This window comes from Uloborus diversus, chromosome 5 (genome assembly GCF_026930045.1).
Source record: "Uloborus diversus isolate 005 chromosome 5, Udiv.v.3.1, whole genome shotgun sequence".
Classification (NCBI taxonomy): Eukaryota; Metazoa; Arthropoda; class Arachnida; order Araneae; family Uloboridae; genus Uloborus; species Uloborus diversus.
Window position 1 is genome coordinate 67,419,809 of NC_072735.1, and position 21,964 is coordinate 67,441,772.

The 21,964-nt window shown below is 32.4% G+C and overlaps 1 protein-coding gene across 1 annotated transcript in view; it reads right to left on the reverse strand.

The window, feature by feature from the left end:
* Nucleotides 1–21,964, reverse strand: part of LOC129222081 (mediator of RNA polymerase II transcription subunit 16-like) — a 57,969-nt gene that overhangs the window by 14,378 nt on the left and 21,627 nt on the right. The window contains exons 10-17 of the mRNA XM_054856510.1: nucleotides 15,330–15,433; nucleotides 12,139–12,278; nucleotides 9,517–9,605; nucleotides 9,104–9,232; nucleotides 6,208–6,303; nucleotides 3,458–3,569; nucleotides 2,338–2,477; nucleotides 776–975 (exon numbers count right to left, since the gene is read on the reverse strand). Coding sequence (XP_054712485.1) covers nucleotides 776–975; nucleotides 2,338–2,477; nucleotides 3,458–3,569; nucleotides 6,208–6,303; nucleotides 9,104–9,232; nucleotides 9,517–9,605; nucleotides 12,139–12,278; nucleotides 15,330–15,433 — 1,010 coding nt within the window. The remainder of the gene's footprint in view (nucleotides 1–775; nucleotides 976–2,337; nucleotides 2,478–3,457; nucleotides 3,570–6,207; nucleotides 6,304–9,103; nucleotides 9,233–9,516; nucleotides 9,606–12,138; nucleotides 12,279–15,329; nucleotides 15,434–21,964) is intronic.

Below are 21,964 nucleotides of genomic sequence, written 5' to 3' on the forward strand. Positions count from 1 at the left end.
GAGTGATTAACAATGGTATTTATTATTACTTCATATCAAAAATTGTAGAATTGAAATTACAGTAACCGGGAGGGGGCCAATGTAATAAGTCATTTTTCTTGGCTCTGCAATTAACAAATAAAGATTTTCTTTTCTTTCTTTTTTTTTTGGAACAGCAAATAAGAAATTGCATTTGTCCAGAAGAAAATTTAATTGCAATACAGTGGATTTTTTTTAAAAACTATTTTTGATTTAAATGAATGCAAAATGTTCAAAATTGGGCAATGAGTGTCAAAATCAGCTTAATGGATTTTCAAAAGTTGTTTTTCTTCATTATTTGATACTTTTTGGTGCATACTATCACATTATAAAGCAAAAAAACCTGCAAAAAAAAAAATCTTACGTGGAAAAATTGGACTTGGAGGTACCCTTTTTTGCAGCAACATACTTAAAATAATCAATTTAAAAAATTTCTAGAAGCAATGTTTTAAGTGAAAAATAAATTAGTATAATGACACCAATCTCTTAAATATTTCGATGTTAGTATTAACTATTATCATCAAAAATTTTCGAGGACAAATCGTGTTAAATACAGTTTAATAATTTGGATTTCTACAGCTTAACTTGATTTCAAAACCAAAAAATAATGACAAAAGTTTATCTCAAACACAATAAACATGTTTGAAAATTTTGAAATTGCTCTTCATTATACCTTCTTTTATAATGACTTTAGTATTCTACTTAGCAAACACTCCACAAAAAAGGAATTATTATATAAAAGGAGAACAAAACTTACTCCGGCAAAACGTGGGTGAGTACTTTGACTTTGATGAGGCAAAGAAGCTAGCAAAAAAATTGCGCAGTCTGCTACCCACTGTGTTAAATGTTGTAGTGATTGCAGTATTGGAGGTTCTACTGTAAATTCCTTGTGTTCCAGAAGAAGTAGAACTTTGTCTAATTGAATTATTGTTTCAGCACTTTTGCTAGTTAAAATGGCTATATGAAAAAAATAAATAAATAAACAAAGCTGTTTATGAAAACTAATAGAAGACTTAAACTTAATAATATTCATGTAACACAAAATATATCTTTGAAAGAACAATAATGCCCCCCCTCCTTACACATATATTTAGCAAAAGGTGAATTACTTTATTCTGATAGAGTTCAAAGACAGAACACCAGCGAAGGACAGTTAAAGTCAATGCATCCATAAGCAATAACATATAACCTTAATAACAATTGTCAAGGGACTGGAAAAAGTTATTGTTAAATTGAGGAGCATGGCTTTCAATGCAGTTTAATCCGGACCAGTGAAATGTAACATTGAATTGAGGAACTCGTCAAATCGAGTATTGTTAAATTAAAAAAGTTGTACTGTATATCAATAACCTTAGAATAATCTTCGACAGTCTATAAACTTTTACAGTCCCTTCCCCCCACCAATTGTACACACGAATAGTCGCTCAATTTCATTTGTATACCCCCCCCCCCTGAATATCTCCTGTGACGCATCCCTATGATACTGCAATGTCACAGAGGAGAAGGAAGTGCTAAGTGAAACACAGCTTATCAATTTAGCCGCTTCTTTTGGTCTCTTAGCATTTCACTTTCCTGTTAAAGGAGAGGCTCTACTAGTACCGAGCATGCATCATGTTTGGCAGTTTTAAACAATTAATGGGATCATATACCTGAAAGGAATGGGACAGCTCAAAAGCAAAATAATCTCTAAAGTCTAAATTTCTGTCAAAGCTACGAAGTCCGAGTCAGAGTCCGATTAGTTTTTCAATACAGGAGTCCGAGTTAAGGGCCCTAAAATTGTAGGATTCGGTCAACAAAAAGCTATTTCCAACAAAGTTAGTTTGAAGCAAATCTGCCTTTAAGTTAAGGATCTATATTTACTTTTAGTTTTTCCCTTAGGTGCTAGTGTTAAGGGTTTGAATTGTTGAAAATTGAACAAGAGCCTTGAATTTCCCTGTAGGAGTTAATGTTAAGTTTTTTTAACTGTTGAAAATTGAACAAAAGAATTTCAAATAAAAAAATGAAATATGGGAATGAGGTGTCTTTGCCAAGATCTTTCAAACAAAAAAAGGGGTTGTTTGAATCGGAAAATTTATTCAAAAGTTATTGGGGGGGGGGGGGGGCAGAAATACCGAAAGACCCATTTTCCCTATTTCAATACCCTACTTTCCAATTTTTAGATAGTTTAGTCATTTTTTAACTTTTTTTTTTGTTTTTAGCAATATTTTAAAGATGCATTAAGCATATTTTCATGATTTTTTCTTCTTTTTTTGACTTTTACTCAGAAAGTAGGCTAAAAATACTTATTCATACAAGTAATCATCATATGTAATTGCTTACAAGTTAAATTTTCAGCTGGTCCTTTGTCTTGACTAGATAAATCTCTTGGACGAAGCAAACCCTTCATAGCAGCAGCTACAGCATTTAACATAAGTAGAGCATGGCAATCAGCAGCTTTAGCCAAACCATTATTTAAACATCTTAACAAAAGAGAAAACACATATTTAGTATAAAAGATTAAAAATTAAAGTTTAACAATAAAATTTGAGTAAAATTTATCATTTCAAGTGGACCAATTCCAAAACCTCAAAAACGCCTTGTTCAAAACACTGTAAAATACATATGAAATATTGCTTAAATAATTTTGAAATACACATAAGTTTGAGAAATTATTTCGGATTAAAAGATTCTATGTACAAAGGATTATTTAACATAAAATATAAAAGGCCAAAAACTACAAACTTTTTTCTTTGCTTTTTCTGCGTTAAGTGGAGCTCTTTATTTGTTATAAAAAAACTTTCAACTTTGCATAGCCATTCTGGGAGGCAAGACCCAAGAGACCAAATGGGTCCTGACTTTCTTCTGTTGTCTTTCATTGTTTTGTAATGTTCCATATTTAAACTGCATTTTTCTAAGGTGCGGATTTGCCACCTATCTACTCAATGTAAAAAATACACTAGCAGAGACCATCCAAACCTTTCAAAATTTCATTGAATTTAAGGGTTGGGTGAGGAACATGTTTTTCTAACAACTTTACCTCTGTACATGACATAACTATATTGTGTATTATAACTTGTACAGCCATGGCCAGCTAAAAGGCAGTAACTGCAAATATTTCCGTTTTTCATTTTTATCATCTATTATATGCTAACTTTATTGTACAAGCATGCTTATTTAGTTTCTGCCCAAAAAAAGCTTGAAAAAAAAAAGTCTGATTCCAATATTTCTTTTTTGTTAATATTGAATCCAAAACGTGATTCTTCATATATCCCAAAAACTCATGTCTGCTGATACCACCTGCCGACGGCAGTGTAATACCAAACACTAATTTCATCAGCAACAGAAAAAACTAACAATTCTAAATCCTCAAATGAATCTATAACTATATAAATAAAAATATGATTATAATTTAATAAAGGAATGAGAAACATACAACTTTGAAGGGGGGAAACAATATTACCTGTATAAGGAGCCTTTCAGGGACAAAAATCTACATATCCAACCTTGCTGAGATGCTGCTGGCTGCCTATTGAATGATTCTGTTAGTTTTTCACAAATACTGTCAATCACACCTGAAATAAATAATCCTGTGTTATATATATTAAGTAAATCAATAAATAGCAATAGCTGATGCTGAATGAATAAAATAAGTTTTTTTAAAAAAAATTATCTTTTAAATCTAAATGAATTACCGTATTTTCCTGAGTATAATCCACGGATTATCTGTTAAAAAAGGCAAAGTTTATGAGGTGAGGATTATACGCTGCCACGGATTATCTGATTTTTTTCTTAACACCAACGCTCCAATTCACCGATAAAGACGGTACGCCGACTGAATGTTGTTTATTTTACATTGTTTGCATGTTTCTACTCGCTGCCTGCCTGTAATGTTGGTTATTTTACGTTGCTTGAAGATTTTCTTACTAGTGATGTTCCGAATATTCGTATCCGCGGATATCCCAGGAAAAATAAAGATCTGTATCCCTATCCGTTACTTTTTTGACGAATCTTAAACGGATCTTTTCTGTTCTGAAATTTTTTAAATATTTGAATAAAAGACTTAAATTCGGTTTAAAATAGGTTTTATTCCCTATTTAAATTATAAGGTAACATTTCAGAAGCCAACGGCCCTATGAGACATGTTTTTTTTTATTTTTAGTTTAATATTAATTTTTGTTATTGATATGGGGTTTCTGTTTTTCTTAATTTCTGGTTAATAATCTGGTTTTTCCTGGCATCCTTAAAACAAAGTGAGACAAAAGTCTCTATTTACTGTTTGTAAAGGTGTTCCCGGCTCTGTTATTCGGTTGGTCGGAGTAATTTGGGTGGAATGGCTCAGCGCTGCATTTATGCTGAAATAAAATGCGAAAAATTATTTCTAGCCTATCCAGTAGCAGCTTTACACTCTTGCTCCTGTATCCTAATCTACCGAGCAAGTTAGAAATAATTTTTCACATTCTATCTGAGCATTAATGCTGCACTCCCCGTTCCTTCCAAATCTCCATCAATTTTAACGGAGATTTCTTCAAAGAGTAAATCATAGTCTTTATTATATTTTCTCCGTAGATGACATTTTTTGAAGAAACAGTGTTATTATAGTGACGGGAATACCTTCCGTAATAAATTTTACACTTGGATAGTTGAATTGGGCAAAAACATTTTGAGATCCGTATCCGTATCCGCGGATCTTGACACTAATGATCCGGATCCATATCCGTATCCGCGGATCTACTTTTTTAACGATCCGTCACATCACTACTTCTTACGCAATTCAGGCCCTGTAAAATAATCAACATTACAGTGAATTAGGAAGCCATTTGCACAAGATAAGACCGTTTGCTCTTTTGTCTTGACTCTGTTTTTCAAGTAATTAGCGTACTATAGTCTTGATTTCAAGAAAAATCATTATATATAGATTATACTTTAGATTAATTTTGATTATGCCTTCAAAGTAAGAACCTTTTCACATTTTTAGTCTAGTTGCTCAAATGGTATGTTAAATTCAAACTTTTTTTTTTTTTTACATCGTATTATTCGCGGATTATACGAAGCTTTTTTTCTTCAGGCCAATTTTAGGACCTGTGGATTATAGGCTGCCCGTGGATAATACGCAGGAAAATACGTTATAGTGAAGCACCGTTTATACGTTTCTCTTTTATGCATTTTTATCAATTATACATTTTTAAAATTGGTCCCTGCAAAGTCTAATACACATTAACCTATACCTATTACATGTTTTTTCGTTTGTACGCTTTTTTCATGCACTCCCTTCAAAAACGTATAAACGGTGCTTCACTGTATTTGTATATAAGCAAGGAGTTAATTTCTGAACTTCTAGAAGGGGTGGGATGTATCACGATGAATCAGAATGAACTAATTGGGAAAGGTTGGAATTGCTTTTCTGAAGCAGCAGTGTACATGAACAAAAGCAATCGGCCAAAGATAGTGTCTGAATTTCTCTTTCCTACAAACTTCAACGCAAACTTCCATGGTTGTATACAGTCAAGCATTGATTGAAAAACTTATTAATTAAAACTTCGGTAAAACCAAGGTAACCAAACCTTGGTGATTGACATGCCATACAGAAGTTCTGCAAGCAGTCCGATCAAACGAATTGATGAATGAATTTGATTCATTTGCAAGGCCTACGATACAAAATGCATAGTTTTGCATTGAATGCTACTTTGTATATTATAATAATATTTTCACCACTTCAGTCAGGGCTGGATTTAAGGGAGAGCAGGCGGGGCTACTGCCCTGGGCCTCCACAACAAAGGGGCCCCCACAATAAATTTTTTACAAAATATCCTAACTTTCACGGGTCGAAAATATCGGATATATACATATATATCAAAATATATATCAAAGTATCGGATATTTTCGAAAATATGATGATCTTTTCGAACCCTGGTTAGGGGCCTCCACTCCTTCGTTGTCCCGGGGCCTCTACGCTTCCAAATCCGGCCCTGACTTCAGTGATCTCAAATATAAAGCAAAGATTTTCCACCCCTTAATTTTCATGAAGCCAAAAGAAAAGCATGATACAGCCAAGTGAGAGATAAAATGAGAGGTTATTGAATCTAAACATTATCTTTAATTTTTTCAAATGTATAACCGAACAATTTTTACTCATAGCCAGTTTTAATTTTTTGAACAAAAATTTAACACACAAAACTGGAAAACACAAATGAGAATTTTATCTAATTGTACCTGGTCTTAAGCTCAGCACAACGTCCCACCAGTCAGTACCAGTCATCAAACAATATTCCAATACAGTTATGGCATACATTGCACTCATAGGACCGCCTACATATAAAGAGATAAATAATCAAATAAAAATATGAAATACATTGGTTTTAAAAACTTCAGAAGAACTGTTAAAATGAGGCAGTGAGAAGCAAATTTTCAGGTTTTGACTAAAAAGACTTTAAAGATAACGTCCTATGTATGCTTTCATTGATTTTTTTTTTCTAAATCATGCTGTACAGCAGCACCTACCATGACTATTAGTACTATCTCTTGCCCTAAGACAGAGGAGGTGTTCACCTACCATTTGTACTGGTTATCTCCAAATTTTTACTTTTGCCACTTACACCCCTTTGCTTCTCACTGCCTCAAATAATAAAATATATCTTTCACTTCATAACTTCTAGCACAGCTGTGATATTTATTTCACACCTAAATATACAATGCTGTATTCAGTGATGTGTATGAATGTACTTAGAAAGTTATTTTAGATCCTTCAGTAAGCTACTTTTCAAAGTTGTTTTTCCAAGATAAGTTTTATCATATACATTTCCTTATCTGCTGGCATAATTCATTCAGCGAATTACAATAATCTAAAATATGGTATACAGAGAAAAATATATTTTTGTAATTTTCTTCATGGTAGTGGCTAGTGGCACTAATTCTGATAGTAGTATATTCAGCCATATTTTTTCTGTTTAAAAAAAAAGAGAAGAAACTTTAACTGCTAAAATGAAAATAAACCGCCAGATATTAAAGTTCAGACTCTGGAAAACATAATATTTATCATGTTTGGAAAAAATTATTGTAATTCCTTTTCTAACTTAACTAAAAAATTTTAATCATGAAGTACATTTGGCCAAAGCTCAAAAGTTTGTTATAGAAAATAAGGGTTAATATAAAAATATATCTCAATTCTCATATAAAAATACTATGGGGCTGTTGACAAATGATGTCACACTTTGAGAGGGGGGTTCGGGAAACTGCAACAGTTTGTGAAATTGTAGGGTAGGGTGATTCAAAAATACATGTAAAAAAAAAGTTTCTCCTAGATAGCAGGCCACCAATCAATATTTTTCGACTTGTGGATAGTAATATACTGGAAGAATTGGTAGCTGTGCAGCTGTTTTAACTGGACTGAGCTTTCCAGAGTTTCAAGACAGCCAACCAGGGCCTATTACATAGTCTCGGTGGCTCACAGCTGCCCATAGAACTCTTTACTTTCACTTAAGTACCTTGAAACCCAAAGATGCCTCACGATGTCTTGCACTGTTTGTAATAGGAATTTATTTGCCCATATGATTTGCCTAAAGAAATGACCAGGGTATGCAAAAATGATTTCAAATAGTAAATAACATGGCCATCCTAAGAATTCACAACAATGCTATCTCAGAAATGGAAACTGACGAAAACCAAGGTATCAAAACATTGCGATGAATATTAATTGAATAAATAGATAGCAATTAAAAGAAGATGCAAGGATCAAGAAATTCGAGTGTTTAAGGTTTAGGGCTCTAAAATTAAAATTCAGGTTAACTGAATACGACGATATGCTCCAGTTTGGTTCTCAACTAATACTGGCCATACTCAAATCACGAAATGTTTTTTGTCACAAGAAACTGAAATAAACATAGTTTCCGAAACAATTTTAGAATCTGCATTCCTACACTAGCTGTGTGCAGTAAACAGAAATAATACTAAAATAGCACGGAATTTGCAGATGACTACGAAGGAAAAGATGCTTTCAATGTAGCAATACTGTAACAGAAGTAAAAGTGCTAAAGTGCAGAGATTTAACTTGACAAAAGCTTTTATTACCTAAAACAGCGTAGATAAAAACTCTCTGTTGAAAGTACATGCAGAAATTTTCTGTAAATCCACACTATATAAATTAGCTCTTTGTTGAGTTCTGTGCTGTTTAACCTTAATTTTGAATGAAGCAGCACAAAGTTTTCAAATAGCACATTTCAAATTTTATGTGCAATAAGTAGTTAATTTATGACACACCACGCATCTAAAAATGAATCTGATGCCATCAATTGCCAAACGTTCTACTAATTTGTGGCAAAGGAAAGAACTATACCACACAACTCAAAATTTTAATGGGAGTTTAATACCACCAACTTTTGTGCGCAACTCATCATCGAAAATAAAAACGTACTATTTTTACTAATTTTGGCTAAAAACATGAAAAAAACAGCATTTTTTCAAAACTTCAACCTAATTGCGGCAGATCAAGAAATAGTGCAAAAAAATGCAAAATTTTTTTATGTGGACTTTGCTCTACCAATGGCATTTTTTCCGCACTACCCATCATCGAAATAAAAAAAACTTGTTTTTTCGGCCCACTCTAACGAGTAATATGCATATACATTGCAATAAAATAATTATTTACAATAAAACAGCTGGGGAAATTAAATGTTTCTAAATTTGTGACATTTTCTATGCTACGGCTAATGTTAAATTGAGGGGTCATTGAGCACTCTTTAAATTTGAGTAAGAAGCTAAAACTTTTACAGCATATTGCTATAAGTAAATCTATAAAATAGGGGGTGTCCTGGACTCTAGCTGAAAAAAAGTTTTTTCGAACCACCCTAGGGTAGGGGGAGGGTAACAAGAATTGTGACATTATACTTTTTAAACCATAATATGTCCTGGACTCTAGCTGAAAAAAAGTTTTTCGAACCACCCTAGGGTAGGGGGAGGGTAACAAGAATTGTGACATTATACTTTTTAAACCATAATGTTTTTGAAAAACAGTGTGACATGTGCTAAAAGAGGGGGGGGGGGGGGTGTTAAAAATGTTGAAAAAAAAGAGAATATCATTTATGGACAGCCCATATATATTTGATAAAATTACCTGGATCTGTTATTGGTGATAAACGATACAAAAATAGCTGCGATAAGGAATCAATTGCTATAAGAGTGCACCCAGTCCATGTCAGCTGCATATCACTTATTGCTGCACCATGAAGATACTGCTTTGAACCTAAAAACCGTTAATTAACTTTATAACCAATTTTTCAACTTGCATGGAGCAGTTTAAAAAAAAAGTCTAACAACAATTTCAATCTTTTGTGGAAAAGCAAAGTATATTTATTAGATTTCTTGAGGTGCATATTAAACAAAACCTAGTAGTATTGATTGTAAAAAAAAAAAAAATAATTCTTTAAATCACCATAAAGATTCAAAAAAAAACAAAAACAAAATAAATAATCAACAACACACATCTGATAAGAAATAAATTCTTGAAAGATTAAAACTAAAATATACCCTGCTGGTGGCTGTAAATGCTGTGTTCATCCCTTCGATGAGTTCCCGTATTGACGCAAATATTACAAACCAGTTGTAGTGATTCTCTAGAATAAAATAGTCTCAATTAAATTTAAATACAAAACTTAAATGACACGCTTTGATAGCTATTTCTGAACAAAAAATGATGCACTCACAATCAGGTTACATTGAATTTATAAAACCAAGCTAAACAACTATTATATACATATTTATAGACATAATTTTTACAAACAAAGGTATAAATGTGCTCCGAAAGACAAAACTAAATTACTTATCAGAAACCTGGGGTAGGTAGTTTTAAGTAGCTCAGTGGAAAATGCAAAGAGTTATATATTTTAAATTGAGGATTGTTCCAGAAATATTTACTTTCATTTGGTCAATGACCATCAAATAAATTAACAACCAGGTGAAATATTTCTAACATTTGAGAAGAAAGCACAGAGAAAGTACACAGCTAGGATTTGAAAAACAGTTGTTCCTGCGACTCGTAAGCATTGTAATCAGGGCTGCAGAGTGGGAAGGAAAATGGCTGACTCGAACTCCTGGATTTTGAAACGTCTGAATTCGACTCCGGCTTTTAAATTTTTTTTCCCTTTTTTCCCAATTATCCCCCCCCCCCCTTCCCTCACGGGAAAGGGGGAAAACCCTAAACAGGGATTGAGATAGTAATTCCTTTTTATGAAATTTTTGCATTGTATTTTACTGTAAACCTAAAATGCATGCAATGTTAGAAATTCAATTTGAAAACCAAATTTTCCCACAGTTTTAAAGTGAGATTACTTAAAAATTCCATTTAATTTGAAAAGGATTAATTTGCTTTCCTTTAATGTTTAAAAAATAGATATTGATCAAATAGTGTACTTTTAATTTTTGAAGGCTGTAACTTGAGATAAAAAAAGCTTTTTTGTTAAGTCACAAAAACTTTCTTGAGAGGGGGTAGTTTGCCCTGGGTGACACCCCAAGTAAATTTCGGAGATTACAAAAAATATAAGTATTTTAATTCTAAAATATTTCTCCAAGAAATCTTAAAGAGGTTACATAAAAATCCCATTTTTAACAAGATTGAAAAGGATTAACTTGCTCCCCTTTAATGTTTAACAAATAGATGTTGATCAAATCCTGTGATTTCAATTTTTTTAAAGATGCAACTTGAGAGAAAAAAAAAATAACTTATTTGCTAAGTCAAAAAACTTTTCTTGAAAGGGGGGGTTGTCCCCCTCCCCTCTCCTGGGTGACACCCATCTGGTGGGTGACATCTCAACTTAATTTCAGAGTTTATAAAAATATAAATTCATTATTTACATAAAATATCCACAATAATAAAGCTTAAATTTCATCTATAAAATTTCAATGATAATAGAGTACTATATTGCAGGGAAAGGCCAGGTACATGTACATCTGGAGTAAATTTTATACAAAATGCGATGGTATACAGCTTTGAATGAATAGCTTTTACTATACTTATATTTCTTTGCTCAATTTTTGATTTTCATTTTATTGGCTGCTTTTGAATTAACCCTTATATGAAGATTTTAAGATTAATCGCAATTATTGAATTTTGTAACCAAGAAATTATATGCTTATTTTAAGTCATACGTTTTAGAGAGAGCCAAGCTTACAGACAGTCTTTCGATTTAAAAAACGTTAAAATTAGTGCTTTCGCACCAACATGCATTTGAATTTACCGAACAATCTCAGAAGTTTCCTCCGGAACTTGGGGTCTTGACTAACTCCTTTTAATATTTTATAACTGAGATTAAAGTAAAAAATATATTATTTTTATATGAAAGTGATTACTTAGAAAACGTTAGGCAAAAAAAAAAAAAAAAAACATTTGCTGCCAGTTGCTATTAGTTAAAGAAAATTTAAAAAACAAGGAAACTAGGGGAGGTAGCAATTACAGAAAGTTCAATAAACAATCAAGCCACCTGGTTGTCAATGAGTTATTTTCTTATTAGAATGCCTTCATTCATGTAATCGAAATAATTGGTAGTCAGTTTTTTTTAAATGCAAGGAGAGTGAAAATTTAAAAAAAAAAAAGCCTGGAGTCGGATTATTGTCTAACGACTCCAACTCCTTTACCCCCCAATCAGTCCACATCACTCATTGTAACCACTATCCTACTGGCTCATGTTAGGGATAAGTAAAAATTGTGCAACAGGGAAAGACAAGTAACTCCTAAATATTTTTATCAGTTTATTTTTCAAACTATAGGTTAGCATGTGTTAATTAGATTAAAAGGGCTTTCATTTTTAAAGAAAAATTTAGAATTTCCTTTCATATTTTACATGGGAAAATACAATCTTGTAAAGCCCAAATTTATAATAAAAATAAATTTCACATATGTTTTCACTTCAAGGCATATTTCTTCATAGTAAGGAAACAAGAGTTATGCACCGAAAATAGCTTTTGTAAATTAGTACATTGAAATGTTGTAGTTTCAATTACACAACTAGTGTAAAAGGTAAGCAATTACAGCCTCATACCAAACCAAAGCTACTGTTGTACAAAACAAATACTAAAATCTTTTCAAGGACAAAATTAACAGAAAAATCAGTTTTTCACATATAATTAAAGTTGTAAGTCCCAAAACTTACCTATAAAAAACATTTTATAGCATTATCTTTATAAGCAACTAAAATGTAAGATGGTGGAGGACTGGTGTCATATATAGATAATCTAGGAGTTGCTACAGCAACTACAGCAGAAGTAGCAGTTGATGATGTATGATGCTGCCATATCTGGAAAGTAATATATAATTTAGCTCTAAGAAGAAGCATACTTCACATATATGTGTGTGTGAATTTAGGTAACAATTACCATTACATGCAAAAAATGAAACACAAATAGCTTGTAAATTAAATAAGATGAACTGGTGCACTTGTTTCACGAAGTAAAGCTCTCGAAAAGAATGGGTATTGCAAAACAATGATGGTTTCACCTAGATTGCTACTTAGATTTCAACTTATTTCTTTAAATAAAACAAAATCTTTCAAAATGTTAGAGCAATAAAAATTAGGGGAGGGGGATTTAAGAAATCAATATTTCATCTTTACATGGTTTTGCTACTTTAAAGAAGGAAGAAGAATATAGGTTTGTTAATACCAATCTAACAATTAGTATACCTGAAGAGAGTTGCAGTTGATTTTGTAAATAATTGCCAACCTCCGAGTGTAAATAAAATAACACTGGCATGAAGCTGCTTAAACTAGTCATTTCAAAATGGAGCATTAAAAAATAAATTTCAAATTTCTTAACCTTACCATTTAGTTCAGAGCTGTCCAACTGCAAAGAGCACACGGGCCAGAGCTCCGATCACTGATCACCTGGTGGGCCGCAGTTTGAAAAAGTTGAAAAATAACCTCTTACCTCTAATACAATAACAATTAATAGTTGAATTATTAATTATAAAATAAATTCAGTGGGGGGGTCTTTATTTTTAACCAATTGCAGGCAGGTTTTGCGTATTTGAAATGTTTCTCTCTTCCCTCCGTCTACCCCCCCCCCCCCCCAACGCGAGGCAATGCTCTTTCTAGGAATTTGTTTGAACACCAGCGTGCAGGGTAGGACTGCTTGACCTTGACCTGCAGATGTCCTGTACCTTTATCTTCCAATACAATGAAAGGAGTAAAAGAGCGATCAAGAGGAAATTTTGAGGACCACGGCTTGATCGAGACTGGTAGTCTTGGATGCTTCTTGATACCATAAAATGTTGAGAAAAGAAATATTTTGAATAAGAAGTTGGCGGGCCTCACAATATGTGTTGGGGGGCCACATGCGGGACGCGAGCTGTCAGTTGGACAGTCCTGATTTAGTTAAAACTAGTGTTCCCGCTAGGCCGTTTTTGAAGGGCGCAGCGCCCTGCCCTTTTCCATATCAGCAGAATGCGCCCTGCCCTTCTTTTAGATCGCGAAATGCGCCCTGCCCTTTTTAAAAATAAGAAATTGCACCTTTTGTTTTTAAAAAGATGCCTCAACCATCGTTTCGACCTGCCGCGATATTGGGGCAATTTTATTTGTCCAGCGATTGTCTGCAAAAGGGCCCATGTCTTATCCTTGTTCCCAGAATTTCACCTTGAAAACGGCCCCATAAACAAAAGGGGAAGCAAATACCTAGGGGAAGAAGGGATGAGATTCTCAGAATTCAAAGAGGCTTATCAGTAGGAAACAAAGGCATGTTCTTCCCCTCTACTGAGGGTTGGTTTTTGAAAGGTTGTGGGAAGGAGTGGGGTCTTCTGGGAAGGGGGAGATCTTTGCTTCATTCCTTCCCATCCTTGATCTTCTGAGAATCAACAATGAGAGAGGGAATAGGACAATTTCCTAACATTTCAGCCCTTTGTGTCCGTCTTCGTCTGCACGTGGAAATTAGGCTTAGCTAATTATAGCGCATTGCTAGTGATTGCGTAGCAATCTTTTCACATCTGTTTCTGGAAAGTTAACTTTCTGATTGTTTCCTAAGAAGAACATAGTACAAAGCTTACTGGGCTAAAATGCAAGGGTATTTTTTTAATATCTCGGATTTTTAACCCTATCCCCCCCCCCCCCCAAAAAAAAACCGTTTGAAATGGAAACATCGCATTGACTGGACGTTCATTCAATTCTTTCCTTTTTGCTAAGTATTTTTATTATCTTTGTATATGTGTGTGTGTGACTCATATAACAGATTATTTAAAACACTTATTGACATAATAAAAAGCATACTTTTGACTTGCATGTGCTTTTTTTCTAACTGAAATAATCTTGCACTGTTTTTTTTTTCATTCATAAATATTATACAATTGATTTTTAAAAAAAATCACAAAATTAAAATGGCGAAATATTAAATTTTCACAAAAATTGTCTGAGATAAAAATCTTAGCTTGGCCCAAGCTGCTTATGCATTGCATTTAGAAACGCATGCATCCGGGAACACATTTGTGTTATGAATTTGAACAACTCCAAGACTAGGAAATAGAACTCAAATAAAATCTTTTTAGTTTTGCAACTTGCTACCACTGCATTTTTGAAGAACTGCACACAGTATTTTAAGTTAATTATTCTATTTGAAGTGTACTATATTTAAAAAAGGAGAATTTACACTCATCACACTTTTGATGTCTAGTAAAATACTTAATGGCACAATGCACATTACTAGGCAGTTTCTTTGGTAGGAAGGGGGGATCAGTTATTAAATACTGTTCTTCTTAAATTAAAATTCAAAGGGTTTTAAAATGCCTAGAACTTTTTTTTTACTCTTATAGGTAGTTAAAATTATGGCCTGAAAAGTGTTGAAAAACACCCAAAGCCAAGTTTTAGCATTAGCTAAATGTTCCTATGGAGTGTGGAAAATGTGCTTAGCTTAGTTGGCATTTGTGTGTGAGGGGGGGGGGAGTTAACCCTATTCTGAACACAAGTGCGTTTTCAGGATCAAATCATATTTAATACTAAAGTCAGTGGTGATGGCGATCAAGGGAGGGGGGAGGTCATGGTGCAGACTAGACTGTTTGAATTTTTGCAACGTGTTTTAAGTGTTATTTCTCCTCTTATTTTTTATTTTTTTTTTGGAGGGGGGGAGGGGGGAGGTGCGCTCAGTACTTTTTGAGTGGTGCATCATTTGTCTTAAATGGGGGGGGGGGGAGACGCCGCGTTGAAATCGTGCCCTTTTTTTAAAAAGTGCCCCTTTCAAAGGTCAGCACCCTGCCCTTTTTTTCCCTAGAGTGAACACTAGTTAAAACAACAAGAACAGGATTGGGCATAATTTTAGAGCAAGAAAAAACCCTGAAATCCACTAATTTTTAAACTTCTGATTCATACCACAGTTTTAGGCTGGTTCTCCAAAGAAGCAGCATTTAGTAGTTTATGAAAAACAACAGGCTTCTCTCGTAACTCCCACAACTCGACTGTACTGCCAGAAGGCCCTGAAATACAAAATCAACAAACATTTTACTTAAAGATATTTAAAGCCGCACACTAAAGAACAGGGATCTAATTTATGCCAGCATATTTTCTTTTTTTTAAAACATTTTAACAATGCTTAATTCATGACAATAATTATATGCACTCATGTAACATCAAAACCTATTTGAATATTAGAGGACCCGACAGACGTTGTTCCGTTCAAAATGATGTAAATTGAAATTAATTTGTTCTGTTGTAAATTGAAAATTTTCAATGAACTTCCAAGTATTTGATCCGTTTTGTTGAAAATAATAAGTAAAAAGGAAATGTTTTAAGCTGCTTGGTGTCAAAATGCATATGTTTATTACAACTTGATTTATGCAATGCCTACAGAGCAGTTGTTTTATTAACTATTTTTTCTCCCGTACTTGATGGTCCGTTCCTTCAGCCATACTCAAAGGATAAAAAGCGTCCTCAGATATTAAGTGTAAAAAACTAACTACCCATCTAGAACAAATGGGAAATCCTGCTGAAACATCCCCCATATGAAAAAAAAAATAAAACAATCGAAAGGATATCTTTTTAAAAAAATGATAAAAGTAAAAACAGTTCCCTGAATAAGCAAAAATCACCCATCCGGCCCCTTTCTCGATGTAAAATAAAGTCTTTAACTAAACTGACTAAACACTCTTTAAAAACGAAAAACAATTCTTTGCAATTTGAAATATTTTGCCAAAATAAAAAAATACAATAAATTACTTAACAGTCACTTAAAAATGTAAACAAATGATCACCCAACTCTATTGTTTATAGCTAAAGTCGCCAAGCCACCACGTTACTGTAATCCAGCCGATCAGTGAGCGAAACTAACTCTGACCGATTAGCGGTCCGATCTTTTGAACGAAAACTTTTAAAACTTCATATATTGCCTAATTTGTTGTTTCCACCAAAGATAAAAATCTTCCACTGCACTGATCTTTTGTGTAAACAACTACCCTGTTGAAATTCATCTGGACGAAAATAAAATTTGTTTAGTCTTTAAATTCCATCATCTTTTCCTTTAATAATGTACTGATTAGTTAGATAATCCTTAAAGTAGTCTTGACATTGGTGCCAAAACTCAGATGGATTTCAGCCGAGAAACAAATGTTGCTAGGTACGGTACTTTCTGATCATTTGGTTAGGAAAACCTAAAGCATCGATCTGGGCGTGAACCTTCCAGTACTTTACTTTAAAATATATCACTTGACCTAAAATCGTTGCTTTCAAGAAATGAAGGCTTCACTCTCTCTACGTTTTATCTATTCTCAATTGACATATCACAGTAGGAAATTTTATTACACAAAGCAGAGCTGGCTTTTTTAATGTCCTTTTGCAACGAGTTAAATATTTCAGTTCTCGCTTAACAATAGGTTAAAATAAATATTAATCATTTGGGAATTATAGCCATCCAATGCTTCAATTAATTAACAAAAACGTTTCCGATTCGATCCATCGCGCTTCGAAACCATGCTCGTCACACAAAAAATTTGATCAAAATCGGTCCAGCCGTTTAAAAGCCTTATGGTGACAAATGCCCGCACAGAAGATTTTTATATATTAAGATTTTGGAAATTGGTAACTTTAAAAGGCAGACCGAAGACATGCTGATTTTATGCATTTTCTGGAAGTGTTTCATGTGTTAGTGATATTGATGATTTTTTATTTGCTTGCCTTTCTGAAAATAGCAAATTTCTTATGAGGAAGGGGGGGGGGGGGGAATCAGAGAAAAAATCAAATGAGCTCCCAAAAAGTAGGAAAAATAGAAGTTTTGGCCACATGACCGTAAGGTTAAAAAATCAGAGTGTTTTTTTTTTTTTGCAATTGCATCATAAATCAAGATTGTTTCTAAAATTTCAAATGGAAAACAAAACAAAAATTTTAGTTTAAGTATGTAAAAAATGATTTAATATGCTCGTTATGCACAGGATTTAGAAAAAATAATTCCACTCTTACTCCTATATATCATGAACACTGTGAGTTTAGAACTTCTGTCTAACCATTGTATTTTTTTCCTCGCAGCTAAATAGTACTTCAGTCCAATTATGCTACATTTTGATCAAATACAATAATTAGAAAATTTGCAAATTTATTTAATTTGTGTTATGCACGGGACATACCCAATGTTATGCACGGGACATGTCTGAATGTTACCCTATCTCAGCTATAAGAATTCGAAAATTAAAATGATAGCTATTTATCTAATGAAATAAAAACTGATATTGGCAATAATATTTACCACTTTAAGTGAAAGTTCAATAAAAAATATTTTACATAATTAATATATACGTTACGGTAAATGTGATAAATTGGTGAATGTATATAATTACCGGTGATTATACACAATCACCAATAAACTTGGTAAATCTGATCAATTATTCAATATTTATCACATTTATCAGTTAATTTATACAATCCCTGACTTGTGATGGGGAATGCAATAAATTTGAATAGTTCTGTAGAGTAACGAGGGTTTAATTCCAAAAAAATAATATTTTCAACACCAAAAATTACTTTTACAATTAAAACAAGGTTTGATATTTATCAAAGCGTAAAAAAATATTTCATTCAAAGAAAGTAATCAAGTTAGTTTTGCTTTGTTTTACATTAAATAAATATCTTAGAACAAACAAATTAGATGATATATCATAAATCACCATCGGAAACGTCACTACGGGAAGGTAAGGAGGGAGCGGTCCACTCCGTATTACACCTTTCGGGGGGGGGGGGGGGTAAAACTCAAAATAGTCAGAGTTTATAAAAAAAAAACTAGAATACAAATATTGCAATTCTGATAAATTTTCCCAAATAAATATTTAATTGCTTAATTTATTGAATTTTATAGAAAAACGATTACAGTATTGCGTGGGCAATTTTATAAAATGCATTCATAATTTTAATTGTCTTTTAATGTAAATTTTCGATTAACAACATAAATTGAAATTTATTTCTGACAATTGTATGAACTTTATGTTTGCATAAACACTTTTTTTTTTTTTTTTTTTGGAGCGTTCAGGCGGGGTGGGGGTGTACTACAAATTGCCGCCCTAGCTGGCACCATGAAACCAAGTAAAAGTGTTGAAATTTACTGTTTTTTCCCCCTCTACAATTGCCGACTCGCAATAGGGAATGTAATACAGTAGAAGACCGTTATAAAACGCACACCTTGGGACCAGAGCTTTTGCGTTATACAGGTTTTGGCGTTATACAGATTTCACAAATTTTGAAACTAATATTCAGAATATATCTATATATTAGCACTTCAGAATGAGTTTTATCTACAATGAGTATTAAAGCACCAAAATTACAAAGAGTTATTCACAAATAAATATATTTCACAATCAAAATCCTGCACTTCTGCTAGCTTCATTTTTTGCATAACAGCTGCATTTTCAAGAGCCATCTGGTATTTTCTGTTTACTATGAGTACTCATTTTCAATTTAAAAGCTTTGAATTAAGATGGAAAGATAAACTTTAGAACTTAACTTTTAAAAAATTTAATTTGCCTAACCATTTTTATGTTTGCAAAGCAAAACAGCGGGATTTTTTAAACTTCAAAACCTATTGTTTACTTCTGAAAAGCAGTGCGGTTTATAGAGAATTGCGTTATACAGGTCGGCGTTATAACGGTCTTCTACTGTAAATACCAATAATTTTTCCGAATAAAGTCTTAATTCCAAAGATGGGAAAATGTTTTCAACTTTTCTGAAAATGCGTAGTTAATTAGAAAAACATCATGATGGTTGTCATGATGCAATAATATTTCAAACTAAATAAATGAGTAAAAGTAACACTCTTTTACATGATTTTCATTAGATATCTTATAAAACACATTTTGCGTACAATATATATTGTAAATTATATTGGAAATTATAAACTGCTTTGGTAATATTACTTATGTAACTTTTCTTAATGGCTCGTTTAATATTGTGTCTGGCACCATAGCCTACTGACAAATGTGCTTCATGAATTACGATAAGCATTTCTTTAAAATACACGTATAATCTAACATTGTGGCTGTCTTATTTAAGGGCTAGATGTTTTTAAACATTGACAAAACTGTTATTACGTCATATCTTTTTACTCAACGATACCCTCCGGAATATTTCCACTATTTTTTTTCACTAATTTTGTTTTTACAATAATTGACCTTTGTTAATGAATCGTCACAGTTTTCTTTTGTCAACAAAGACCTGTGTACCTTTTTTTTTTTTGAGTTTATGACAGTTACTAAAAGTTGAAATTGAAATGCTGAAGCATATCTGCCATTGTTAGAAACTATAAAAACGAGAAAGCAACCACCCTGAAAAAAAGGTCTTGCCAGCACATCAAATAAAGTAGATTCTCATTAATCTGTACAAATAGGGGAGCCAGGTTTTACGAATTAATAAACGTACAGTTCGAACAAAATAACGGAAAAATTTTTCCAAAGTGTATAAACAAACTACTGTATGTAGTAAAAATTGTCTTTTGAATTCATGAGAATAAAACATAAAACTGAATAGAATATTTTTAAAATTCATAACAAAAAAAAAATGATCTAGAAAGATTCAGTAGTACGCTAAATTGCATTTTATCTATAAAGTGTACATTTAAATGGCTATTCGGATTAATCAAAAGCCTGTTTAACAGGGTTTGGATTAGTGAGGGGTTATAGTATTGAATTGAAATTAAAATCCTACTAAAATGGTCAATAAATGCACAGAACCAGACAAGTGCATCCAATAAAAATCCCTCATCGCGTACAGATACTATGCCTCATAAAAAAAGTAAAGTTTATGAGCAAACTGAAAAAATTTGGCTAAGTACATCGACTTTTATTACATTCCTCATTACGAGTCGGGGTTTGTATAAATTAACCCGTAAATGTGATAACTGTGGCTAAATATTCAATAATTTATCACATTTACCAATTTTAGTGGGAATTGTGAACATCACCGGGGATTGTACAAAATCACCAGATTTATCACATTTACCGTAACATATATATACTTTAAACTGTTATAATGTAACCATTAGGATGATATGTTACTTTGTACTAAAAAATCATTGAAATATCTAAATAAATCTCCAAACAAAAAAGAAAAGGTACGGTTTCTGCAATTGCAAAAAACTTGTGGATAAATATTTATAAACTACCAGTGTAATAGTCAGTTGTCAAGAGTCTCAGAATCTAGTGCTCCAGTTTTTCTTTACCCAGATAATGTATTTACAAGATCAGAGACAAAAGATGAGATTGAGATCACTGTTTGTAAAAGTGGTCAAAAAATAAAATTAGTAAAATTATATTTAGTTACATATCTGAAAGAAGCATATTCTATTTTTAAAGATAAGAATCCAAACTGTTTTATCAGCTTTTAAAAGTTTTGCATGCTACGACCAGAAAAAGTTTTTTTTATATGTCTCCTCAACTAAATCATTAAAAATATTTTAAAGTTTTTTGGAAGGAATCTTTTTTTGGGACTATTCTCAAAACCATAAGGTATACACCAAACAATCGGTTGGTATTCGGTATACTGCCAATTCGACAAATAAGTCGAATATTCGGTTCATTCGAATACTAAATTCAGCAACCAAATAGTTAACAAATTAAAATATTAGACAATTGGAAAACTATAGAAACACTTTTTTACGTACAATAAATGAAGGCTATGATGTTAAACCAAATTCTGCCATTCCACTGTCACGTGCGGTTATAATCAGATGCAAAACTTTAACCAACATTTGGCAATAAATCTCAATATTTTAATTACACAGAAGTAAGCATATTTTTTAATCTTTACATTTGATACAAAGATACTACCGAGAGAGTTATATTTTTATTAAATAATTTTGTTTTTTGAAATTTAATTTACTTGCATGCCTCACGTGTGGGACATCCATATTCAACCTCTTGTAACTTGCTATATGAATTAGTTAATATCTTTGCTCTATCAATATAGCAATGACAAAACAAGTTGTAGGTTGTGAAAATTAAGGTTCCAAAATTAAGGAAACATATCTCATCTGTAAAGAAATAATAATTTAAACTATGGGAAAAAATTACGTAGGGTTTTAACAAAAACATGCTGGTTTTTTTTAAAGTTTTTTTTTTTTTGAAAAAACAAATGTTTTCAAAAAATTTCACATTATTTAACAATGTGAAGAGCATTGTATTTGTTGCTGCAAAAATTGGCTAGTGGTGAAGTGTGACAAGAGTTTGTATGCTGTAGAAGTTATGCGTTACAATAGAGGTTTCTGCGATAGAAAAGTAAGATTTTTTTTTCAATGGCTTACACGAGATGATTAAGTATTCTACAGCATAACTGAAGTTGTTGAAATAATTCATCTACTTGCAGTTATAAATGCTTGTAAATTTTTTGATTTTCTAGATTTTTAGAGAAATTCGCGTTATGCACGGGACACAAAAACAAATGCTCATATTTCTTTAAATATTAAACGTTCATTAAAAAACCTTTTAGGAATGAATTTCAATAGGAAAATAAAAGTATGTTCAAAGCAGAGTCTATTG